This window comes from Heloderma suspectum, chromosome 17 (assembly GCF_057233095.1).
Source record: "Heloderma suspectum isolate Gila_16-S chromosome 17, 16-S_ref, whole genome shotgun sequence".
Classification (NCBI taxonomy): Eukaryota; Metazoa; Chordata; class Lepidosauria; order Squamata; family Helodermatidae; genus Heloderma; species Heloderma suspectum.
In genome coordinates this window covers 3,869,393-3,892,715 of record NC_139474.1, presented here as the reverse complement: position 1 = coordinate 3,892,715, position 23,323 = coordinate 3,869,393, and the positions used below count along the sequence as shown (strand labels likewise).

Here is a 23,323-nt window from a genome sequence, read left to right as displayed (position 1 = left end):
TGCCCCCTCCCCCCACCCCCAAATCTTGTGCCTGGATCATGAGTCTCTCTCTCTCTCTCACACACACACACACACACACACACAGCGTGCTTGGGTGGGGTGGCTGTTGAATGCAAAAAATGAATTCCAGATGTGCCGGGCCTGGAGCCAAGGTGCCCTCCCCTTCCCCAGCTGCTGTCCATCTTTGAGGGGGACCCCCCATTGGCTTTTTGCATGGGGAGGAAACCAGGGCTGTCCATCAATGCAGCCCTTGCAAAGGAGAGAAGATGACTCCGGCTTTAACCCTGACATCCCCAGATTTGAATTTCTCTCTCTCCCCCCACCTCTCTGAGGGTTGGAAATGGAAGAAAAGTTTTGCCAACAAAATCTGGATGAGAGCCCAGATTCCAGAACCAGCCACAGAATTTACTGCAGCAAGTTGTGAAAAACTAGACCAGGGAATTGTGGATCCAGCTACGCCCCGTCCCGATATTTGCTGTCGCTGCTCTCCCCCTGCCAATATTTTACACGATCCCCACCAGAGAACTTCACAGCAAGCCAACAAAACGCTGAAACATCAAACAACGCAGCTCCGTCATCTGCAACTCTTATTTTTGTAAACTCTCTCCCACCACCCCGAAAATCCTCTGATCTGCACAGAAAAATGCATTGTTTTATCCATTTTGTTTTGTTATAACTGGACCTCTAGACTCAGACAATAACATTTATAAACTAAAGCAGCAGAAAGCAACTAGGGTAAACATTACAGAGATCTTTGCAAAACTGTTCAGAAGGCTATTGCTAAAAAGAGAACAAGCGAGAGAGAGAACACGATGATAGGTGTCCTTAGGACAGGTGTGGGGAACATCTTTTAGGCCAAGGGCCAAATTCCAGGGGCCACATTGAGGGCCGGCCCTGCCATTAAGCAAAATCACACATCCGTCTCAGGCGGCAGATGCTGGGAGGTGGCAGCAAGGTGTTGGAGGGGAGAGCTGTAGGTCATGCAGCCTGCCCCACATCCCCTAGGGAAGCCGGCTGTCTTCAGGTGTGGCGGAAGACACAGTCCTATCATCGATGCTGAAGAAATTGGGTTGAAGAAAACCGCCAGTCCATTTGGCTTTTGGAATATGGAATGGGAATGGGCGCCATCTTGTTTTTCACGTCAGGCAGCAAAACGTGGTGGGCTACCCCTTGGCATATTCCAGTGGTGGGCGGAGCCAAAGGCAAAAAGGGTGCAGCCCCAAATACCCACAAATACCAGCACAGTTTAGCTTAAAGCCCTTACCTCAGGAGAGGCGTTTCAACTTTTTAGAGTGGAGAAATCTCCACGAAAGCCAGGAAACCAAACAATCTGTGGCTGGGGGGAAGAGGGTGGAGCCAAGGGGAGAGGGTGGGAATGCTGGATTTGGCCCTCAGCCCCTTGGTTCCCCACCCATCTATAAAATGGAAAAGATCTACCTTACAGGGGTGTTGTAAGGATTATGACTATGTGAAGTGCTTTGATGCATTATGGTATACCCATTATTAAAAGTGCTTTGATGCATTATGATATACCCAAACCCACTCTCAGATTGGAAATGACTAATGCCACCCCCAAGAAGCTGTATTTACTGGGAAATGAGAGCAGTACAACAATGGAACCGATGACCTAGGGAGGTGGTGGGCTCTCCCACACTGGAGGCGTTCAAGAGGAGGCTGGACAGCCACCTGTCAGGGATGTTCTGACCTGGATTCCTGCACTGAGCAGGGGGTTGGACTCGATGGTCTTGTAGGCCCCCCCCAACCCTACTATTCTATGACGCTATGATTAAACATGTCACAATTTTCGCTGAAAGATAACCAGCCCTACTTCTAAGATGGTTCTGCTGCGAGCATGAATGAGGGAGCTGATCTAGTCTAAGACAACCTGCTTTCAGTCTAAGATGGGTGGCCACCGATGGAGGCTACTCAGCAGGGGGAAAGCAGGCACTCCGTACATGCTTATGAGTTTTTATCCTCTCCTTCCTTTGTTGCGCAAGTATGTCCGCCGGGCCAAGACTTGGGTTTAAATAGGGCTGGGAATGGTGGTTGCCAGATGCTTTGGACCTCAACGCTCAGCATTCCTGACCATTGACCAAGCTGTCTGGGGCTGATAGGAGTTGGAATCCAAAACAACTGGAGGGCACCAGGTTGGGAGAGGCTGGCCTCAACTCTGCGGGGGTCACATTGAGCCTTAATGTGGCTAGTTAAGGGGCTCTCTTCTCCCCTCCAGTGGTGGATTCCTCCCTTGGGCTCACCTTTGTCAGGAGACAGACAGGTAGGGTGCATCCCTGTTGATACTTCTTGATCTCTCAGCAGCTTTTGATACCATCAGTCAACCAGAGGAGTCCTGGCTCAGCAGCAGAGCTCCTGCTTTACATGCACAGGGTCCCAGGTTTGATCCTCAGGGTCTCCAGGTAGGGCAGAAAAATTCCTGCATGAAAGCCTGGAGAGCCGCTGCTCTCCAGTCAGTGTTGACAATACTGGGCTAGATGGACCCAGGGTCTGACTCAGTATAAGGCAGCTTCCAGTGGAGGATCAACTCTAGACGGCGCTGTTTGGGAGGCACTATTAAGTCCTGTGGGGCTCCAATTTTGTCCCCAGCGCTGTTTAACATCCACACAAAACTGCTGAGTGGGGTCATCTGGAATTTTGGAGCCGCTGACAAGACACACGCAGCTCTGTTCCTCTTTTACATCACAAGCAGGTGTGGCATGGATGTGCTGAGCTGGTGTCAGGCCTCAGTAACGGTCTGGATGAGGGCTAACAAGAGACGCTGGTGAGAAGTGGTTCCTCAGTCTGGCTGGGTGAGGTGCAACCTGGTTGAGATGGGGTCACACTCCCCTTCAAGGAGCAGGCCTGCAGCTTGGAGGTACTCTTGGGTCTCTCCTTGTCACTGGAGGCAGAAGTGCCCTCCGTAGAACGGAGTATCTTCTACAAGATTTCGCTGGTATCCTGGTGTCAGTGGCCTATGCTCTGGTGACCTCTAGGCTCGATTACTGCAATGCACTTTACGTTGGGCTGCCATTGAAGACAGTGCAGAAACCGCAGCTAGTGAAGAATGTGGCAGCCACAGTTCTGACCAGGACTAGCCATTCTGAACACAGAATTCCAATTCCGGCCTGCCTGCACAGGCTGCCAAACTGTTTCCAAGCCCAGTTAAAAGTGCTGGTGTTGACCTATAAAGCCTTGCAGGGTTTCAGACCCCAGTACCTCAAGGACCGTCTTTCCCCATACAAACCTGTCCAGACCCAAAGATCAACATCTGAGGGCCTTTGCTCCATGCCCCTCAGAGCAATATTTGGAAGTGGCGATGAAGGAATGTGGCCTTTTCTGTGGTAGCCCCCCCGATTCCAAAATGCTCCCCAGGAAAGCTTGCCTGGTGCCAGTTTTGCCATTTGTAGGGTGCCAGGCAAAGAAGCTTCTCTTTTCATGAGGATTTGGATAGTTTAATGGCCCGGACTTGGTAGTGATTATTTATTACATTTTTATACAATAACCTCAGCTCTCTTTTGTTCTTTCTGCCTGTACTGGAGTGGGGGGCGGGATTCTTTTTTGGCCTTTAGGCGATCATTTAGATGGATAAATTTGTATGGTTTTAATGGGTATGTTATTGTACTTGGTGTTGGGGTTTTTGGGTTTGTCTGTTGCATTTCTTTGAGAAGCGACATACAGATGTGGTTACCTATGCACATGGCAGGCAATAAAACAAGCTTTGCAGCTGGCAGGCAATAAAACAAGCTTTGCAGCAACATAATATTGCAACAGCTGCATGCAGACCAGGAAAGTGGGGCGGTGGGGGAAAAGAGGGCAGCAGCAGCTGGTAAGTACACACTGACTTGTAAGTTACGGTGCAAAGCTGCTCTGGTCTCAGATGCCCATTATGGGGCTCTGCTCCCTTCTTCCTCCCACCACTGCGTTTGGCTCGGTATGATACAGACCTGCTTGCACCCAAACCCAACCCACCAGCAGGATGTGTCCATGATTCACTCTTCCCGAGGGCCCCCGAGAAGCCAGATGGATGCAATTAACATAAGCGATGCCCCCTTCTCCAAACCCTCCCCACCCTGCACCAAACAAGCCACCGCGCCAGAAAGGAAAACTGCAAGAACGTTGGGAGCCCAGCAAAAAAAAGGGCAGCCAACTTGAACCAGCGAAGGGGATGGGAGAAGAGCAGGATGCAGCCAGAGCCTGCTTCTAGACTAGAGCGCCGCAGGTGACTGACTGGGATGGCGGTTTGCAAGGGCCAGCAAGGGAAATGGTGAAGACGGAAACCATGCAGACTCTACTTGCATGACCCCGCAAGAACGAGCTTTCTGGAGCAGCAGACGGGAAAGGTCCTCCAAGGTGCCGACCACCGAGGTCTCGAGGATGCTTGTGAGCACAGTATGATACTGAGGGACTTGCCCTGTGTTACATGATAGGCACCTCTGAGGATAGACATCTCCTTGCTCAGCTGCTGTTATGGATAACCCACAGCAAATCAGTGCTTCTTCACGAACGAGAACGGAAAAGAAAATTACTTGATGCTATGGAGACTTCAGTTGGATGCTCTCAATGCCAAGGGCCAGCTAGTCTGCAATGAGTCAGACTTCACCTTTGCCCGGGGTTTGTGATAGCAAGAATCCAGTCCTGGGAGACACCAGGTCCAGATGAAACCCCAAACCCACACCAAGGCAAGGTACGATTCGGAAGCCCCCCCCCCCCCCAAATTTGGCTGCAAACAATAACACCCACAGCACAATAGCTCCTTTGTACAATGGCCGCCAAGGCTAGAAACTTCTTACATCTACAGGAAGCGAAGTTGCACGATATGACATTCCGTGACTTTGGTCCGCAGCACAGGATTATGGTACACAGCTCTGAATTCCGGGAGGGGCGTCTCCTCAGAATTCCTCAAGGATCCACGGTTTGACCAGCACGATCGAAGGGGTGGGTGGAAGGAACACATGGAATACCTGGACTACTGTTTATTCCTTGTCGGCGCAGATGGGGGCAGTCGGCGGTGTTTGCTTAGGCAAGCCCTGAATCAATACCGAAGGTGTGTTCGTCCTTTGCCTCAGCCCTCTTCACTGAGCACTGATAAAATTAGTGTGTGGAGGGGAAGCTCGTCCAGCTGCCTCGTTCCTGTGTGTCTCCATATCCCCGCTTCCTCCCATAAATAGCTTCAGCTGGGAGGCAGGTCACAGAAACCTGTCTTACAACTAGGAAAAGTGCCACTTCTATCCATCCACCCCCACCTATTTTAGGCCTTGGCTACATAAGCCTACATAGCCTGCAAGTCAAGCGTCTTTGGGCCCAAGGCTTTCACAAGGCATGGACTTGCGCAGCCCTGGTAGACAGCCCTTTCCATCTCGAGAGGGAGGCTTCTAGCAAGCAGTTGTGTGTGGTCAAGGAGCAGAGGACAGACCATAGGGTAGCGCTAGGGCACCTTCTTTGGATGCAGAAGGTACCAGGTTCAGTTATACGGATCAGGGAACAGGTGATCATAGTCATAGAATCATAGGGTTGGAAGGGGCCTACAAAGCCATCCAGTCCAGCCCCCTGCTCAATGCAGGAATCCAGGTCAGAGCATCCCTGACAGGTGGCTGTCCAGCCTCGTCTTGAATGCCTCCAGTGTGGGAGAGCCCACCACCGCCCTAGGTCATTGGTTCCGTTGCCATATTGCTCCAACAGTCAGGATGTTTTTCCTGATGTTCAGCCGGAATCTGGCTTCCTGTAATGTGAGCCCATTACTCCATGTCCTGCACTCTGGGATGAGAAGAGATCCTGGCCTTCCTCCCTGTGACTGCCTTTCAAGTCCTTGAACAGCGCTATCATATCTCCCCTCAGTCTTCTCTTCTCAAGGCTAAACATGCCCAGTTCCTTCAGTCTTTCTTCATAGGGCTTTGTTTCCAGTCCCCTGATCATCTTTGTTGCCCCTCTGATGGGAGAATCCTCTCTCTGCCAGAGATCTGGAGAACTGCTGCTGGGCAAGTAGAAGCTCAGTGGATAGTCTGACCTGGTATAAGGCAGCGTCCTATACAGCAGCCCTATAACACCTTGCCTCCAAGGACAAACAGCCTCCCTGGTCCCTGTCCTCTGAGCATTACGAGCGCACACATGCACCCATGTGCTTCCAGATAAGGCTTTTATGAAACAGTGGTCCTGCCTCATTCATGGAATTTCAGCGGGTCCAGACATAGTTTTCAACTCGTAACCCTCTTCTGTTTTCCCACCACCTCCATCTTTTCTCTTACTGCAAAAAATCTCGACGGAATAGCTGCACAATGCCTTCTCATTAGCAGCTCCCCACTCACTCAGAACAGGACCGTGGGGCAAGCGCAGGCAGCTGGCTTAAGCAAACCAGCCAGATGGGATTATGGAGAGACAGCAATTCACCAAGAGGAGTAAAAGCAGCTGCAAGAACACCAGTGGAGCTCTGAAAGCGAAGAGCGGAGACCCTGCTTGGCTAGTACTGCCCACCCACCCCAGTGGCTCTAAACAGGGGTTGGCAGTCCAGTACGCACAAGGTGCCTTTGCCACCATGGCACCCAGACCCTACTTACGTGGGGCTCGTGCGTAGATTGGTGGTGGTACGTGCACTGCGCTCTGGAACCGACAAATCCAGTCGCCAGGGCCCAGGAACTGGCAAAAAGGCTAGCGAGCAGCTCACGTCCCTCCCGTGCTCGTGCTGATTTGGAGAAGGAACCGCAGCTGTCTCCCAGCCCTCTCGCTTTCATGGCTCCCATGCTTGCCAGAGGGGCCAAGGAACAGGCAGGGTCACGTTCTCACGTTTGTGCTCAGGGAGGAAGAATGGGGTGAGAAGTCTGCTGGTTTCTTCACTTTGCCCTATCTCAGCATAGGTGAAAGAAACCCCTCCCGCTTCATGCGACAGAAGAGTCAAAGGAGGGGGAGGTGGGGAACATAAAGAGAGGCCGGCTAGTACGGCAAGCCATGACTGGTGGGCCCCTGAACGCACGCAGAGTCGCAACGGTGTGCGAGGGAGACCTTGTCTCCTCCCACACCGAAGTGGCAGAGTTCCCCTCCCTCCGCCAGGAACCACAGACAGACAAGATACCACTGCAGCTAGCACACTCAGGTTTTTAATTCACTTCTTAGAACGTCACAATGTCTCTCCTTCAGCTCCAGTTGTTTCCACCATCGGCAGCCGCCGCCACTCGGGAGATACGTCCCTCATGAGGTCCATGTTTTGCGAACAGCTCCCAGGCGGCTCTGGCCGCAGCCATCACTTGAAGATCTTGCCCTGGTTAACAGCTTTGCCGACGTGCTTGAACTCCCCCTCCCACAGGAAGTACTCCTTCACCATCGTCTTGCACTCCTCGCTCTCCGGGTCCAACTTCCTCCAGGCGTAGGACTCGTAATCCACCTGCCAGTCAGGGCTCAGCTGAAGACGACACAGGGAGGCAGAGTCAGTGTACAGGGCGGGGCTCCTTCCCTCCCCATCTCCCTCCCTCATAACCATCAGGCCAGTTCAGCCCTGGTTAAAGCTAAAACCAAGAATCAAGGGCACTGGGGACCTTTGGTAAAGCTACACCACGGTAAACGCTTTTGCAGAAGTAACCGTGCTGCATCATTTCATCTGCAGGAGTAGGCAACCTAGTGCCCTGCAGCCATTTTGGACTCCCCCCCCCAATATCATTTGTTTATTATTGTTATTGTATTTTTAATCCGCCCAATAACCAAAGTTTTCTGGGTGGATTACAAACATCCCCAGCCACCAGGGCCAAAGGACTGGGATTATAGGGGTTTATTTTATTGATTTGTCACATTTACATCCCACCTTCTTCCCTCTTGCAAGGAACCCAAGGCGGCCGATATGATCCTTCTCCTCCCCTCCATTTTATCCTCACACAACCCTGTGAGGTAGGTTATGCTGAGCAAGTCCGTGACTGGCCCAAAGTCAGCCAGTGAGTGAGCTTCATGGCCGAGGGGGGGACTAGAACCCAGGTCTCTCATCACACTGTCTCTCTTTGGAGTTGTAGTCCACAGCAACAGGAGGGGACCAGCTTGCTACCCCTGGTCTACTGGCTCCTACACTCACCTCGCCCCAGTCGCCATCTTCCCTCACTCCCTGTTCTTTATACCAAGAAATGAGCTTTTCGTGTACAGCCAACAAATGTTTGTTTGATTCTTGCATGGCTACCACGCAGTATGCTGGGGAAGGCAAGCACAGGCCGCTCACTACATTGACCTGAGAAGACACTGCATTGTACTTCTCCTTTGCCAATAGTGACGGAGAATTTCGAGTGCTTGCACGTGGGCCCACTTGCATAGTTGTGGCAAAGTGTGCTTTTCTTGGGGCAGCTCTGAGGGTTACTAGGGAATCCCTCTTCTTCAGTTTTACCAATGAGGCTGGGAATAACAACGGATGCAGAAGCATTAAGAGACCAAGCAGATGCGGACCCGATCAGCAATCTGGCTGGGAGACCAGAGGAGCCCCCTATGACAACACAGGATATACAAGTGTTACCCATAACAAAATGTTGCATTGTATCCCCAGCCCTTAAGGAGGAGTATTCCTACCCGAGGCCCCTGAAAGCTTAGAATAAGAGACTTCTGGTCCTGGCCAGGCCTCATGTGGGTGGGATGGATTCAGGGGGGAAAGGACATGTTACCACCCACCCTAGTCTTCTCTCTAGTACCGTAGGTCTTTCATCCTGGAACCCGAGCCATTTCACACACGCATCCCAACTCGCTCCTTAACATCCAGTGCCTCGGCTGCTCTCAACCAGACTTCCAGACCAACACGTTTCTAGTTCTTTTAGACCTTTTATTCCCAAGAGCAGGTAACGTGTGTCCTCCAGACATTTTGGCCTACAATTCCCATCAGCCCTAGCCAACAGAGCCAAGGGTGAGGCTCAGGGGAGTTGTAGGCCCAAACACCTGGAGGGACACAAGTTGTCCACCCTTGCTAGAGGCTCAACACCCACCAGCACCTCGTCAAGTCTTAAGGTCGCACAGGCCACTTGTTGGGCCACTTGGGATTTTTAATTATTTTCCACTGCGGTTCATGCACTTCTGTATGTCTGTATACCTAGGAAGCCCCACAAGTAAGTAGAAGCCACTACCTTATGCTGGCTGTTTTACTGCCAAGTTGACAGGTATTCAGCCACCCAAGCTGGTTGCTAGAAGAAGTGATGTGTAGTGAAATTAAATTAAATAAGTGTTTACCTTCCCTCCTATATGAGGGCACTGCTAACATGCCACGTGCTGCAACACACATGCACAACAGAATGGCCTTTAGATCTGCTCCCTCATGAAAGTGAATGCAGGTTTAATCAACTCACTCATACAAATCAACTAAGGGTGCAATCCTAGGCACATTTAGACAGAAAATGGTCCTGCATGGCTGGCTGGGGAAAGCTGGGAATTGTAGGACTTTTTTTCTATCTAAACATGCATAGGATTGCACTTTAAATTGCCTGTTCTCTTGGTTCTGTCCCTTCAACCTGATGTTTTTCTCCTTCCCCTAAAGCTGTTGGTTTTAACCTTTCAGAGCACAATCCTATGCGGGTTTAGACAGAAAAAAGTATTTTTTCTGTCTAAACCTGCATAGGATTGCACCCTTGCACTGGTTAAAAAACTTTTTTTCCTATGAATCACTGAAGTATTTATTTAAATGTTGGCATGGCATCTTGAAAGGCTTACTGATGTTTATTCTTATGTGCTGTTGCGATTGTTTCCCCGCTCTGTATATTGAGAGAGGCTTCCCCACAATTTCTTATGGGAAGACAACTCAAGTCCAGCTTAATTAAAAATGAAACGAGGTGCAACGAACCACTGAGAGAGAGAACGCAAGGCAGCTCTCTTATCTCCATTTCACCAGGACCTAGGGGAAGCAGCACACTGAAATGACGCTTGCCCGATCACAGATTTTCACTGGCTCGTGCATCCTCACACTCGCTCAGACACCATCTGTGGCCCAGACTCACCGGAAAGGCTAGTTCCTGCCCACGGAAGACCCAGATGCCAGAGATGCTGCTGTCGTTGTTGGCGCCAAAGAGGATGACGGAAGCAAAGGCGTTCTTGCGAAGCTTGTCCAGGCGCTGGAACATGCCTGCCCGAAAAAGGGGGGCAGGGAGAAACAAGCTCACATCTGGCCAAGCTCAACGGCTGCCAAGTGGAGAAAGGGGGAGGGGGAGATGAGGAAGAGCACAGCAGCCTTACCCGTGATTAGATTGCAGCTCATGAACGTCTGTGCGAGCTCCTCGGGGAAGCGATACTCTGCGTACCAGATGGACCAACCCTCCTTGTCAAAATGCTCCCAGAAGTGGGGCAGCGCCACCGTCAGGGTGTCTTCATTGGAGTACTTCCGCTTGAACTCATCCATGACGAAGGGGCTGGAGGGAAAACAGGGAGGAGCCGCCGTTCATCCTCTGCACAGAGAGAAGCCTTTCGCTCCTCAAATGAAGACCACCACCGTAGTCGGAGTTTAATTTTCACCCGGCCTTTTTAACAAGCCCTCACAAGGCAGCTTACAATAAAAAGTGTTAATGCCCCAATGGAACAAACCCTGCAAGGAAAACTGCATCAGATAAACTCATGTATCTGGCAGTGAAATCAATAAAAAGCTTGGAGGAATACAGTCTTTAGGGTCTGTTTAAAGGCAAAAAAAGAGAGAGGGGGCCAAATGGGGTCTTCAGGGTAAGAATTCCACAAGTGCAGGGCCACCACCAAAAAAGCCCTGTCCCTGGTACATGCCAACCAGATCTTTATTACCGTTGGACCAGAGAGCAAGGCCTCCAAGGCCAATTTCAATGCCCGAGTAGGTTCATATGGGTGTAGGTGGTGCTCCAAATAATCTGGTCCCTAGCTATTCAGGACTTCAAAGGTTAGTACCAGGATTTTAAAGCTGCACCTGGGAGTGAATGGGTAACAAATACAACTGATGTAACTGCAATATACTGGGGAAGGGGGACCCACAAGCTGCCTGGCAGCTGAATCTGGCACCAGCCGAGGCTCCTGATGGCTATCTGACACCTCCAGTATCACAGGCAATATGCCAGTTGCTGAGGAACATGGGTGGGAGGGTGCTGTTGGATTCATGTCCTGCGACTGGGCTTCCCACAGGTAGTTGGCCAGCCAGTGTGTGAAAGGGCTAGATGGACCCCTGGTCTGCTCTGGGGTGGCTCTTCTTCAGTACCCTCTTTAGACGCAGCCCTATGTAGAGAGCATTACAGTAGTCGATCTGGATGGCCTAGGGACACACCGCCTCTAGCCCGAGCATGCACAGAAAGAATTAAGGCGGGGGGGGGGGAGAGCAGCAAGTGCATGGAAGACGTCAACCTTGGGGTGGGAGGTCAGTACACACGGCTGCCACCCTGCCTAGTGCCTTCTTCAAGAAGAGCAGGCCCCTCCTTCCACAGGTCCGGCAGGGGATTGAGTGGCTTGCAATCCCGCAGAGGTGGGGCACCGTGGATGCCAATTATTACACCCCCAACCTACCTACAGCCAGTTCATCCACACCGCTGAATGGGAAAGCCAGCTGAAAACTCTCCCCAGAACTGGTTTTTCCAGGAAGCAGAGGTCATGTGGGTGAAAGGTGCAGCAGCATTACAACCCATCCGCTTTCAGAACGAACAGCGCTATTAGTTACGCCTGGTACACCGCACCGGGGTGGGGTAGGTTATTCCCCCCCAAACAAGTCAGCTACTGTTTAAGCCTGTATTGGCTCACAGGACGGCTCATTTCAGTAACAGCTGAGCTGTTGCAACACAGCCAACATTAGCCGCATATTACCGTTGCGAAACACACTGTATTTCGAGTACTAATACGAGGAGAGGGATGACAGCTCAGCGACGGAACGTGCTCTGGATGGGGAAGGCCCCGCCCCCCGAGGCTGAGGTCTGGATTTGGTTTCCTTGCTTCCCCTACCCGAGATGTCTGTGGCTGTAGCCCACAAACACCTCAGTGTTCATAATGTGCAGGATCAGGTTAGTGGGGTTTGAAGACAAGCCCCCATTTGCTAACCCCAACTTTTCTCATTATTACACACACACTTTTCCAACTTCTTACTGGGGTTAAAAACAGAATTGGTCTCCCTCCTACATATCCCTTTCTGGGACATCAGCCGTTCCACAAGTTTTACATCTCGAGGCATGGCTAACGCTGCCCATTAGCCCTCTGAAGTTCTGACAAACAAGAGGCCCTTGGCCATAAATGCTGCTTGTCCCTCCCAGTTTCCAGCCCAGCAGGGAATGTGGGCTCAGCCTGGCCGGAATGAAGCACAAAAGCTGTCCCAGGCACGTGGCAGGGCGTGGCAGGCCAGGCAGGATTTTGGCCCAGTGGCTGCCAAAGAACAGCAGCTTGCTGCCCTCTGGCGATCACTCTTGGCGAACCGGAGGAGGCTGTGTGCGTGACTTGAAGCAGTGCAGTCCTGCAGATATAAGCACTGTGCTCCCCTACGTGGAGGGGGCCAGTTCCAGAAGGTGGGGCTGAGGGACGACTGCTTGATCCATCAGCACTCATGCTATGGGCTCCCAGCAGATTCCACCCCGTCTCCATGCTATTTAACTACGGTTGTCCAAGAAATCCACAACAGAATCCAATGAGTTCAGATTTCTATGCTTCTGACCCATGGATACCAGTTTTGCCCAAGTCACACAGATTCCACAGACTTGTGGACCTTTTTTTTTTTTTTTAAACTTTCTGGAATGTTACGCAAATTCAGAGGTAGAGAAATACGGAAAATTAACAAAACACGCACAGAAAATACGCATTTCCCCCATATGCTAAAGCACAAAAATGCATTTGGGGGGGACGGGGACTGGCACAAATGCGCAAATTTGGGAAATATCCAATTCTGTCAATTGGGAGACAATGAAACAAAAGGCATCTCACAATCTGCAAAATGCAGATAGAATGGACGTATATCCTTATATTTAACATCTCCATGAAGCCACTGAGGTTACCAGTATGCAGAGGACACCCAGCCCTATTTCTTGGAGAGGACATAGATCCCTACGACACACTATTACGACTGGGGGTGTAGTTACCTGCTTTAGAAGTAGTACTACAAAGAAATTAACACCTAGCCAAGGTTTTCAAAGCTGTATTCCATAGAACACAGGCAATACACAGGTCCTGTATTCCACAGGACCGCCCAATGGGGAGATCAGGAATGGCAGGCAAACATCCCCCAAAAGCACTGGGCCTGTCACCAATAAACATCCCCCGAGGTTGCAGTATTGGGCACGTTCTGGATGTTGTTGTTGGGGTAACAGAGAGCCCCACAGCCTGGCTGCTGCCTCACATGAAGCAAGCTTGTGCCTTAGAAACCTCTGCAATAACCCAGCAGCAGTGAAGACGGACAGCTTGAAACTGATACAGAAGCACACCCTGGAACAAGCAGTAATTTTCTACAAAGGATGACACTGCCAACTTTGAAGGATTGCTCATGTTACATGGTAACTCTGGGAGGACTAGTATTTACTACTGATTCAAGCTGGAGCTCTTGAGAAATCAGAAGCCATCGGTCAGTTGGATGAGCATGATAAAGGCTCATAGCTGAAATGGACTTTTTACTGGTGACCCATTGTTGGTGACTCATAGCATTTATGTCATTGGGATTTTGATGTGTGTTCCAATATTTTATCCTTGTACAATAGGAGAACGAATGCATGTAATTGGGTCCCTTTGTTGTGTGGCTTATTGTGGAGAGACCCTTAACAGTCTTTAGAAACCTCTGCAACACAGGGCAGAAATGCAGGACCCTCTTGGCAGGTATCAGCATTCCCTCAAGGTAGAACCCTTGGAAAGGCAGCCAGTATACATGGCACTGGGATGCCTCTGACTCAACAACTTTAACCCCAAATGAGAAACCCCCCTAACTTCTATCTCAAAGTGAGGAAGGGAAGAAGAAGCCAGAGGTCCTCCTGGACTCTGCACCAGCCCTCTGTTGTCTTCCAGGTGGAATTCATTTCTTGACCCACAAGGTTCTCAGCGGTTCAAGCCCAACATGCCGAGGAGACCAGCAACTCCCAGCCCCCTGCTCCACAGCAACTTGCTAGCAGCACCTTGTTTACAGCATCAGCTGTGCACAAATTTAGGGATTTTAAGCATGCCGTTCGTGCACTTGATGTCCTAAGCCAGGGGGGCAGAACCTCAGGCCAAATCCAGCCCACCTGGCATCCCAATTTGGCCCTCCAGGGTTCGCCAGAAGCCCTCACCCCTTACCCTAACGGCTGACCGTTTCCCGGTTTTTGTGCCCCCCCCCCCCCCAGAAGGTTGAAATGTCTCTCCGAAGGCTTCATTACCGGCAGGAAGAGCTTGAAGCTACAAGATGCTGGCATTCGGGGGCCCATCCCTTGTCTCCCGCCCGCCACTGGAATGCAGCCCCCAAAAGCGTCTTCAAAACTGAATCGGGCCCTCGGGCTGAAAAAAGGCTCGACATCCCTGTCCTATACAATGCCACAAGGTGTGGCAATCTCCGTTGGCTCAGATGCTTTGAGAGGGCTTAGTCCAATTCACGGAGTAGAGATCGACACACCGAGTGTCCGTTTTCAGAGGCAACAGACTTCTGCATGCCGGCTGCTCGAGATAAGAGAACCAGAAGAGGAAGGCTCTTGCCTTCATGCCCTGCTGGAGGAAACGAGACTGAAAAGAGCGTGCTATTCCCGTTAAAACATTGAGCTGTAAATGGGGAACGCTCAGTTTTAAGCATCCTTGCTTCAGAGCAGGGGCATTACAGGGCAAGCGTCCTCCAAGCCCAATTCCTTCCTGCTGCCTTCTCTTTGCCTGTAACTCCAGCACTACACAGCTGGGCACTTTGGCCTGCATGACGCTTTCCGCTGCCAGGGTGCCAATGAACAGCAGGCACAGCCCTAGCTGCCCCCGCCCTCCCAAGATGGGGGATTCTGATTTGCCTGAAAGGGCAGGGGGCCTCAATCCCATCCCCTTGCCATGTAGGCTCTCTACCCATCTGTACACAGCACTCCATTTGTCAGCGGCTCAATGAAGATGCCCAAGGGGAACAGGTGTAGAAATCAGAGTCACCCCACTAGACAGAGGCTGGTGTCTAAGGGCTCTACCACAGAAGGAAATGGCATGAGTCCAACAGCTGATGCTACCTTATTCCTACAGCTTAGGAGCTATTAGTGGAACGGCTGTGGGCACCCAACTCTGCACACCCTGGGAGGATGCCTGACATCCCTGCAACTGGAGGTGGGAGCCAGAGTCTGTGACAGACATAACAGAAAGGCCACCACTGCTCCAGGATGCCACTGGATGCTCCCCCTGGAACCAAGGGGCAGCCTTCGGTGAAATGCAGCAGTGACTGCAGAAGCCCACATTTTAAAAAGTGATGTACAGCTCTTATTACAGAGGCAAAGACACCTGAAAGTCCGTGAACTATGCCTGCTGAAATCCACCTTGAACTCTCTGGAGGAAAGGTAGGCTGTAAATGTTTTAAATACATGCAAGTAAAAGTTAATGGCTGAGGAAGATTTAAAGTTTGGGGGGGGGATGCATAGGTCCTTGGCTTTACCATGTGATTAAAACAAATACGCATTTTTGTTTTTAAAGCAGAGTAGGCTCTGGCTTGATCTGCTAAGCTGCAACTAGGCTTGGGCAAGAAAACACTCAGTTCCCTGGCACACTCGACTTGGTGCAGCTCTGCTGAGCTCTTCAGAAGCTGAAGATCCACCCCAGCCTCCCGTCACGCTGTAACACCCCATCGTGAGCCCGTCACAGGGCCTTACCTCTTGGGGAGGTGAGCAAAGGGGTCTTTGGATTTGGGCTCAGCTGCCAAGGCTTGCTCACACTCATCCAACTCCTCCTCAGGCTCTGGCTTCTTCTCCTCTTTCTTCTCAGGCCTCTTCTCCTCCTTCAGCTGCTTCTCTTTCTTGGGCACTTCCTTCTTGGGCTGATTCTCAGCAAACTTCTTAGCTGCAGGAAAAAGGAGAATTGGGTGAATGAGGCCACAATCCAGAGGCAAAGCGCAGGTTTCACACACAGAAAGCTCTCGATTCAACTTCTGGCACCTTGAGGCAACGAGGTCTCAGGGGAAAGGTCTGGTAAAGACACCCCCTCCCCTATGCTACTGCCTATCAATATAGACAACACTGGGCTAAGTGGAACAATCTGAAGTTTCATGTGGCCATAGAACTTTGGCAAATGTAAGCTACCCCAAATGCATCTTCCTTTAAGTTTAATGTATATATGCATTGGTGTCCAGTTATCTGTTCTGAGAACTTCCACTCAGGAAGGTCCTTCCTGGTTTTCTGTCTTCTCTTTTTAACTGGAGAAGCCAGTAACTAAAAACGTAACTTTATACACGCAAAAGCACATAACTACTAAGTTACAGTAGCGTCACCAATGGCAACTCTGGTTTACTCCAAGCAATAATTCGGGGTAGGTAGGTTAGAAGTTTATGGCTGTGAAGCCATACTGCACCCAATACTTGAATGTTTTAAAAGTGTCTCCTTTGCCACTCTGTTCAAGCTTAAGCAAGCAGATCTCATTACTTCCCAAGGTCACAGAGGGAAAGCCAACCAGCAACTCTTAAGTATTCAAAGTCAGTAGTCTTCACCAAGAAACTAAGCTGGGTTCATCCATCACACATCATGTGTCCGAATTTGCAGAGAACTTCGTTGAGCAGTTTCAGAAAACCGATACTGCTGGCAGAAACACATGCTTATCCATGGGAGAAATTCTGCAAGGAATGCCACGGCCTTGGGAACAAACAAACAAAAAGTGTCCCCAAAATTCTGAACCATGCCATCTTTCACAAGACAGAGGGTAGGGGAGAGATGCAACCTTGCTACAGAACCAAAGAGGGGAAAGGACTGCCAAACTCACTATCTGTTCTACAAGTACACTTTTTTTTTTTTTTAATTAGGCCACCTTCAGCTAAGGATGGCTTATAAGAGATTAAGGGCATAATCCTATGCAAGTTTAGACAGAGAACAGGCCTACAACTACCAGTATTCAGAATGTTGGTAGTTGTAGGGCTTTTCTCTGTCTAAACATGCATAGGATTGCGCCCTTAAAGCCTAACAATTTAACATAGGATCCCTAGTTCCTTTACCATCAAACTGTGCCATCTTCTCACACAACTTGACTTCTCCCAGGATGGCCTTGAACTGTGGTTGGTTTATGCAGGTCACAAACCAACGGTTAACATTTTCATAAGGTTGGCGGAAGGACGGCTCCAAAACCTGAAAAGGGAAAAGCAGAAAGTATTCAAGAAGGGTGGTATTCTCAGACTAAGTGACACACCCCTTTGCCCCATTTGATCTTGACTCCAAGAGCCTGTATAGATAATGTATCATCACCCAATGTTAGTACAACACAGAGTAGACCCACTGAAATGAATGGGAATTTAGTTGTGATGAACATAAGTCTCTATTCATTTAAATCGGTTTATTCTATGTAGGATTAACACTGGATACAACAGTGAACAACTGTTTGCAGCTATGTGAACAAACATCAGGCAGGTGTTTGCCTTCCCTTCTTCTCTGGCATGGCCACGAGGAGGAGACTGGAGATCTTTGCTTTTAAACTAACCAGGATTCCCAATTGCACCTGAACTTGGGGATCTCTGGTTGGTTTGAATTATGGTTTGTTCAGACAAGCCAGGATCATAAACCACAGTCTGAACCTGACGTGTTTGGCAAACCATAATTCAAACTAAGTGGACTTTCCCAAGTTTAAGCGCAATGGGTAACTCTACTTAGTTAAAAAACAGAAGCAAAAACTTCCAATCTCTTCCTTGTGGTCGTGAGAGAGAACAGGAAGGAGGGAGAAACACACAGTGCTTGCCGTCCCCCCATAGCTAATAGAAATAGGCTTACGCAATAAGAACCACTGAAGGCGAATTATTTGCTTAAGTTATCGCAAAGGCCTACTCAAACAACTCTGGGGCAAAATCTCATGGGGATTTTTCTCCCCATGACATCCAGGAAGCGCGACTTCTGTCGCGGTGAAACGAAGAGCCCGTTCTTCCATATCTCCCCACGCTAACTTCAACTAGGTCTAGTGCCGAGGTTCAAAGCATAACGAGCCAAGAGGTGGAGAGATATGAAGCGGGCCACACCTCCACTACTTCTCATTTGGTTGCTGTTGGTTCAGCAAAGATGCTGGTTTCCAGCTTCACGGTCAGAGGACCCAGCAAAGATCCTGTCAAATGCTCTCTTCTTTGGTCATATACTCAGTTTTGCCAATCTGGCCCCACAAGCCCCAATTCTTCACAGGCAAGTCAGGTCGGGCGCTGTAGAGCTGTGAACGGCCAGAGAAGCAGCTCACACCTACTGGAGGTGACCAGTACATGGATGCACTTCACACCCAATGCCAGCGCTTCTACTGACCCCTTGGGCACTGCCACGCTAAGAGCCTTCTGCTGATGGGCTCCTCCTCTCCCAGCTGCCAGGGACCCACCTGTCTGTAGAGCCAGAGCAGCGTGCAGACAATCGTAATGTCCGCCAGCGTGATGCGCTCCCCCACCAGGAATGTCCTAGTCTTCAGGTGGGAGTCCAGGAGGCTCAGAATCCGCTTCACTTCCTCCTTGGCATACTCTGTGGCCTGGAAGGGGAGACAGACAGACAATTTAGGGGGAAACCCTGAAGGGGCAGGAGCATTAGTCTGCTGTAGCCACATCACAAGCACAAAACTGAGTCATGGCACCTGAAAGAGAATAAGAAACAGGAAGGAAAACAGCATTCCCTGGTATACAAAAATCCAATGCAAATATCAATACAATGTAGAGGAAAATATGACAGAGCGCATCTTCTATTTTCAGGCGGTCTTCCCCATCCCCGATCTATATCAATACGAGCCAGTTACCCAGAGATCACATACATATAAGTTCCCAGGTTCAATCCCAGTGTCTCCAGTTAAAAAAAATCTCAGGTAGCAGGGCTTATATTAATGACAATTATGCGTAACAGCTAAGTGGAGCCTCAACGCTCAGAGGCGGTATGCCCATGAATACCCGTTGCGGGTAAAGGGAGAAGGGAAACAGCAGTGGGCTTTCTGGAAGCAATCTGGTTTGCAGAACCTGCCGGACCTCTGGTTGGATCCAGCAGGGCTGCTCGTGCTGCTGGGAAAAGGCCGCTGAGAGGGTAGGCAAGCTGGTGCCCTCCAGATGTTTTGGACTGCAACTCCCATAATCCCCAACCATTGACCAAACTAGGAGGGCCTGTGGAAGTTGTAGTTCAAAACATCTGAAGCGCACCAAAACATGCCTTTGTTGTTGTTCAGTCGTTCAGTCGTGTCCGACTCTTCATGACCCCGTGGACCACAGCACGCCAGGCCTTCCTGTCCTGCGCTCTCCCCCGGAGCGTGCTCAAGTTCATATCCATTGCATCGGTGATGATACCTAGCCATCTCATCCTCTGCCGTCCCCTTCTCCTTTTGCCTTCAGTCTTTCCCAGCATCAGGGTCTTTTCCAGGGAGTTTTCTCTTCGCATTAGGTGGCCAAAATATTGGAGCTTCAGCTTCAGCATCTGTCCTTCCAATGAGCAGTCAGGGTTGATCTCCTTTAGGATGGACTGATTTGACCTCCGTGCAGTCCAGGGCACTCGTAAGAGTCTTCTCCAGCACCACAGTTCGAAAAAACATGCCTAGCCCTCCGCTACGTGAACCAGCGGTCTGACTCTGCGCAAAAAGCAATTATCTCCCCGCACCACTCACCTGCTTGTTGTAATGCAGGATGCCCAGAGTGGGGAAGACCCAAGTACTGGCAGGAGGGACAATATCGCTGTCAGCAAAGCTCACCCACTGGATGATCTGGGCAGCTGCCTCCTTGGTTACTCCTCGTAGCTCTTCGTTGCTGACTGGAGTGGGAAAGCAGACATGACAGAACACGAGTTTAATGATCAGACAGTCTAAGGTAAAACAACAGAACAGACGGGATTCACAGGGGTCTCTCAAGAAAGGGCCACTAAGACGCCATTTTCAGCAGGGCGGCATTGGTAGTTCTTAGGTGTTAGTACGCAAAGAAAGCAGACATGACATCCCAAGGAGTCCATGAAATGCTGAATCAAGTCCAACAGGGAGGCTGGCATGCCAAGAGTTGGCGTCTGTTAAAGCAACTGTAGGCTTAACATGGGCGTGGGGGCAGACTCCAAGAAAGCAAGTTTTTGCAGCCCATCCCCAGTTGCCCATCACCTGCCCCAGCAGCCAGCCAGCCAACCTTGAAGCTGCCGCAAGTCGAAGAGCCACTTGCCAGCCACTGATCTAGGATTTCTTCACCGCTCCCCATTTTTGGGAAATTAACAAGCAGAAAGAGGCAACTGGGATTACCGTAGTGTGCAATGGCATTGCTCTCAAACACGCAGAATCCATCGTCCCCTTCAAAGGCTGGAACCTACGGAGGAAAACAGACTCTCTCAAGCCACCAAATGCAAGGGGTCCCACTTTGAAGCACCCACCGCACCAGCGTCAGGGAGCCCTTCCTACCCCCAGCTGCCTCTGCCCAAGCTTAACCCATCCAGGGATGCCTGCAACTCAGAATAAGCAAAAAAATCTAACATTGCCAACACATGCGGAAACTGAGGCACAGTACTCAAGGCTGTGTGATGCCTAGTCACCCCTGACTGTACAAAATGGCCTTCAATGTGTAGTCAAGAGATGAAAGTTTCTACCTGGACTATATAGGTGCAGATGGAAGGCTGAATATTTGAATGCCCTTGCCGTATTATGAAGTCACAACTCCCTGCAGACAGAAATACTAGTATGTCTGGGAAAGAGTCCAACCTAGCCTTAATTCCTTTTTCTTCATACAGGATATCCCCACCCCCCCAAGGAGACCCTTTACCTGCAGACCACAGTGGCAGCCCTTGAAGATATGTACAGAGTATATAGACTGGTAACACATCCGCCCCAGAAGTTTCAGAAACAGCAAAGGCCCAACTGTGGGCCACACGTGCTATGTAGGAAACCCCTGCTCAGCAAGATCGGCTGCGCACCATCCAACAAGGGGCGGGATGTATGTGTAAATGCACAGAAATATTTCCAAAGCGAGCCTCAAAGCCAGGGAGTTGCCCGTTTCATTTAAAAGATTTGTATCTTGCTCTTCCGGAGCTGGTCTGATATATCTGCTAACACTGAGCTCTTAAGAAGTCCTCAGGCCAATTCTTACCTCTGCCATGAACTCACCAGGCGCCCTTTAAGCTCTCTTGGACTTAGCCACCAGCCTGCAGTACGAGGGACATAATACTGGCCTGCATTACAGGGCTGTTTTAAGGAGGACTGTGTAGGTGAAATGCTTTGAATACTTTACAGGACGATCTAAACACAAAATATGATTAGATGGTGTTTCTATCTAGGGAGCTGGGACGCTGTTCCCAGATCGCACACTAGGCTTCAACCATCTTTGCCACCATACTCAGCTAACACCTGGCAAACTGGGAAGAGCCAAGGTTCACAGGCAGCTCCCATTTCACCCGCGTCACAGAAGTCATTGGGAAGGTGGGCGGGCAGGCAGGCAGGCAGGCAGCTGGAGACAGTGACTCACCTTCCCCACCGGGAATTTCTTCAGAAACTCAGGGGTCTTGTTGGTCTGCCCAAAGTGGAACTGTGGCGGAGCGGAAAGAACCTTGATCTTGGCGCCACTGTACTGGGCAGCGATGAGGGCTTTGAATGCCCGCCAGTTCTCGGGGTAGGTGTAGAGAGTCTGCAGAAGAAAGCAGCGTGAGAAGCAAGACCAATGCAGCAGCCCATCAAGGTGATCCCCAAGAGGGATTCCTAACTTAGCACACGAACCCTTCCCCTCTGGAGATAACCCAATTTATTTTGAAAGGGGCAATTTGAGGAGCAAATGTAACAGTGGCTGGATTTTACAGTTGAAGGCGGAGACATGGTACCCTACATCATCAGTGCAGCTCACCAGGCCTTCCAACACTGCAGCACCGACACTGCAGTATCTCAAAGGCTTCCCCTCTCTCCCTGCCCCCCGTCAGAATGCTCTCGTCACCAAAAAGTAATCCTACAAAGCCCACCATCCTTCTGTTCTCATGCACTCACTCGACTGAGACTCGGCTCTGCTAAAACACTTCCAGGACACCAGGAGACCTTCCTTATACAGGACCACGCCCACCAACCGTGGGCAGCCTCCAAGGTTCTCCGTACTGTTCCACCACAGCCTATTACCCTATCAGCCTAGTCTCCCCACTCACCAAACCCCACTCCTGCCATATAGGAATCTGCCTTATACTGAGCTTAGCCTATGGGTCTTCCTAGCTCAGTATTCAAACACGGGCCTGAACAGATCTTTTCCAGCCCTACCTGGAGTTTGGGTCTGAATGGGGCAGGACCTTCTGCGTGCAAAGCAGATAATCTACCTTCCTGTCCTCCCAGATAGATGACTCTGAACCCAGCGGACCGCCCACCTTCCCCTGCACTCCAACCCCAAAGCCCCCACCTGCACTTTACACACCAAAGAAAGCCCCAGTTCCAACTCTCCTCTGACACATCCATTCGGGGACTCCCTTGCTGGATCAGACCAGAAGCCCCTTGCGTCCAGCATGGCCAGACAGATGTCTCTGGGAAGAGACATTCTTGTCCTCCATGAAGTTGCCTTTCTAAGGGTCCCACTAGCCCATCGTCCTGTTACCAACCACAGCCGACCGCCGGACCCTCACAAGAAAGGTATGAAAGCCACCGCCTGCCCCTCCTGCTCACCCTACAGGCTACTGAGGGGGCGGGTGTCTCTGCCCATGAAGGCTTGAGCTATTCAGCTCCTCAACAGAGCACAGCTTTCCTCCACCCGGTGCCCTCCAGCTGTTAAAACTACACCTCCCGTCATCCCCCAGCCAGCACAGCTGAGATGGGGACTGATCTTCCGCTGCGTTGTCGGAAATGCCAGTAAGGCTTCCCCTGGGGAAGCGAGGGGGCAACACACCAAAGCACAGCTCCCATCATCCTCCAGCCAGCTGGGGGGAAATGGGAGCTGTAGTCCAACGCAGCTGCGGGGGAAGGCTGCTGTAGCAGAGCCTGCCACTGCACGACTCCAGCCCCCAGCACTCCCTCAGCCCCCAACCCTACAATGCCTATTAAGGAAGGGGGCAGCAAAGACGCCCAGAGCGGAGCGCAAACCCCTAATAATTCCTGCAGTGACGCGCCTTCAGCCAAATGGCTGGAGGAGGAGAAAGGAGTAACTCGACACTCCCACCCCAGGCCCTCCACAGCCCCGACCACTCGCCCCCAGGCGCCCCTCCACACCAACAGCCCGCCCCCGCACGGCCGAGGCCCTCTCTTCCACGCCCCCGAACACCCGGGCCCCGCCGCGGCCCCCCGGAGCCGGATGCCAGCGGATGGGTGCCGGGCCCCCGCGGGAGAAGCAAGCTCACCCCGGCCGCCGCCATCTTAGCGAGGAGAGGAAAAG

The 23,323-nt window shown here is 50.9% G+C and overlaps 1 protein-coding gene across 1 annotated transcript; it reads right to left on the bottom strand.

The window, feature by feature from the left end:
• Nucleotides 1–7,066: 7,066 nt before the first annotated feature.
• EEF1G (eukaryotic translation elongation factor 1 gamma) lies at nucleotides 7,067–23,323 on the bottom strand. The gene is made up of 10 exons (XM_084824328.1): nucleotides 23,289–23,323; nucleotides 21,455–21,613; nucleotides 20,242–20,305; nucleotides 19,630–19,772; nucleotides 18,376–18,519; nucleotides 17,027–17,156; nucleotides 15,699–15,885; nucleotides 10,168–10,340; nucleotides 9,933–10,057; nucleotides 7,067–7,384 (listed from the first exon to the last, which is right to left on the bottom strand). Exons 1-10 carry the CDS (start codon nucleotides 23,301–23,303, stop codon nucleotides 7,226–7,228), a joined length of 1,299 nt encoding a protein of 432 aa, XP_084680454.1. The 5' UTR covers nucleotides 23,304–23,323; the 3' UTR covers nucleotides 7,067–7,225.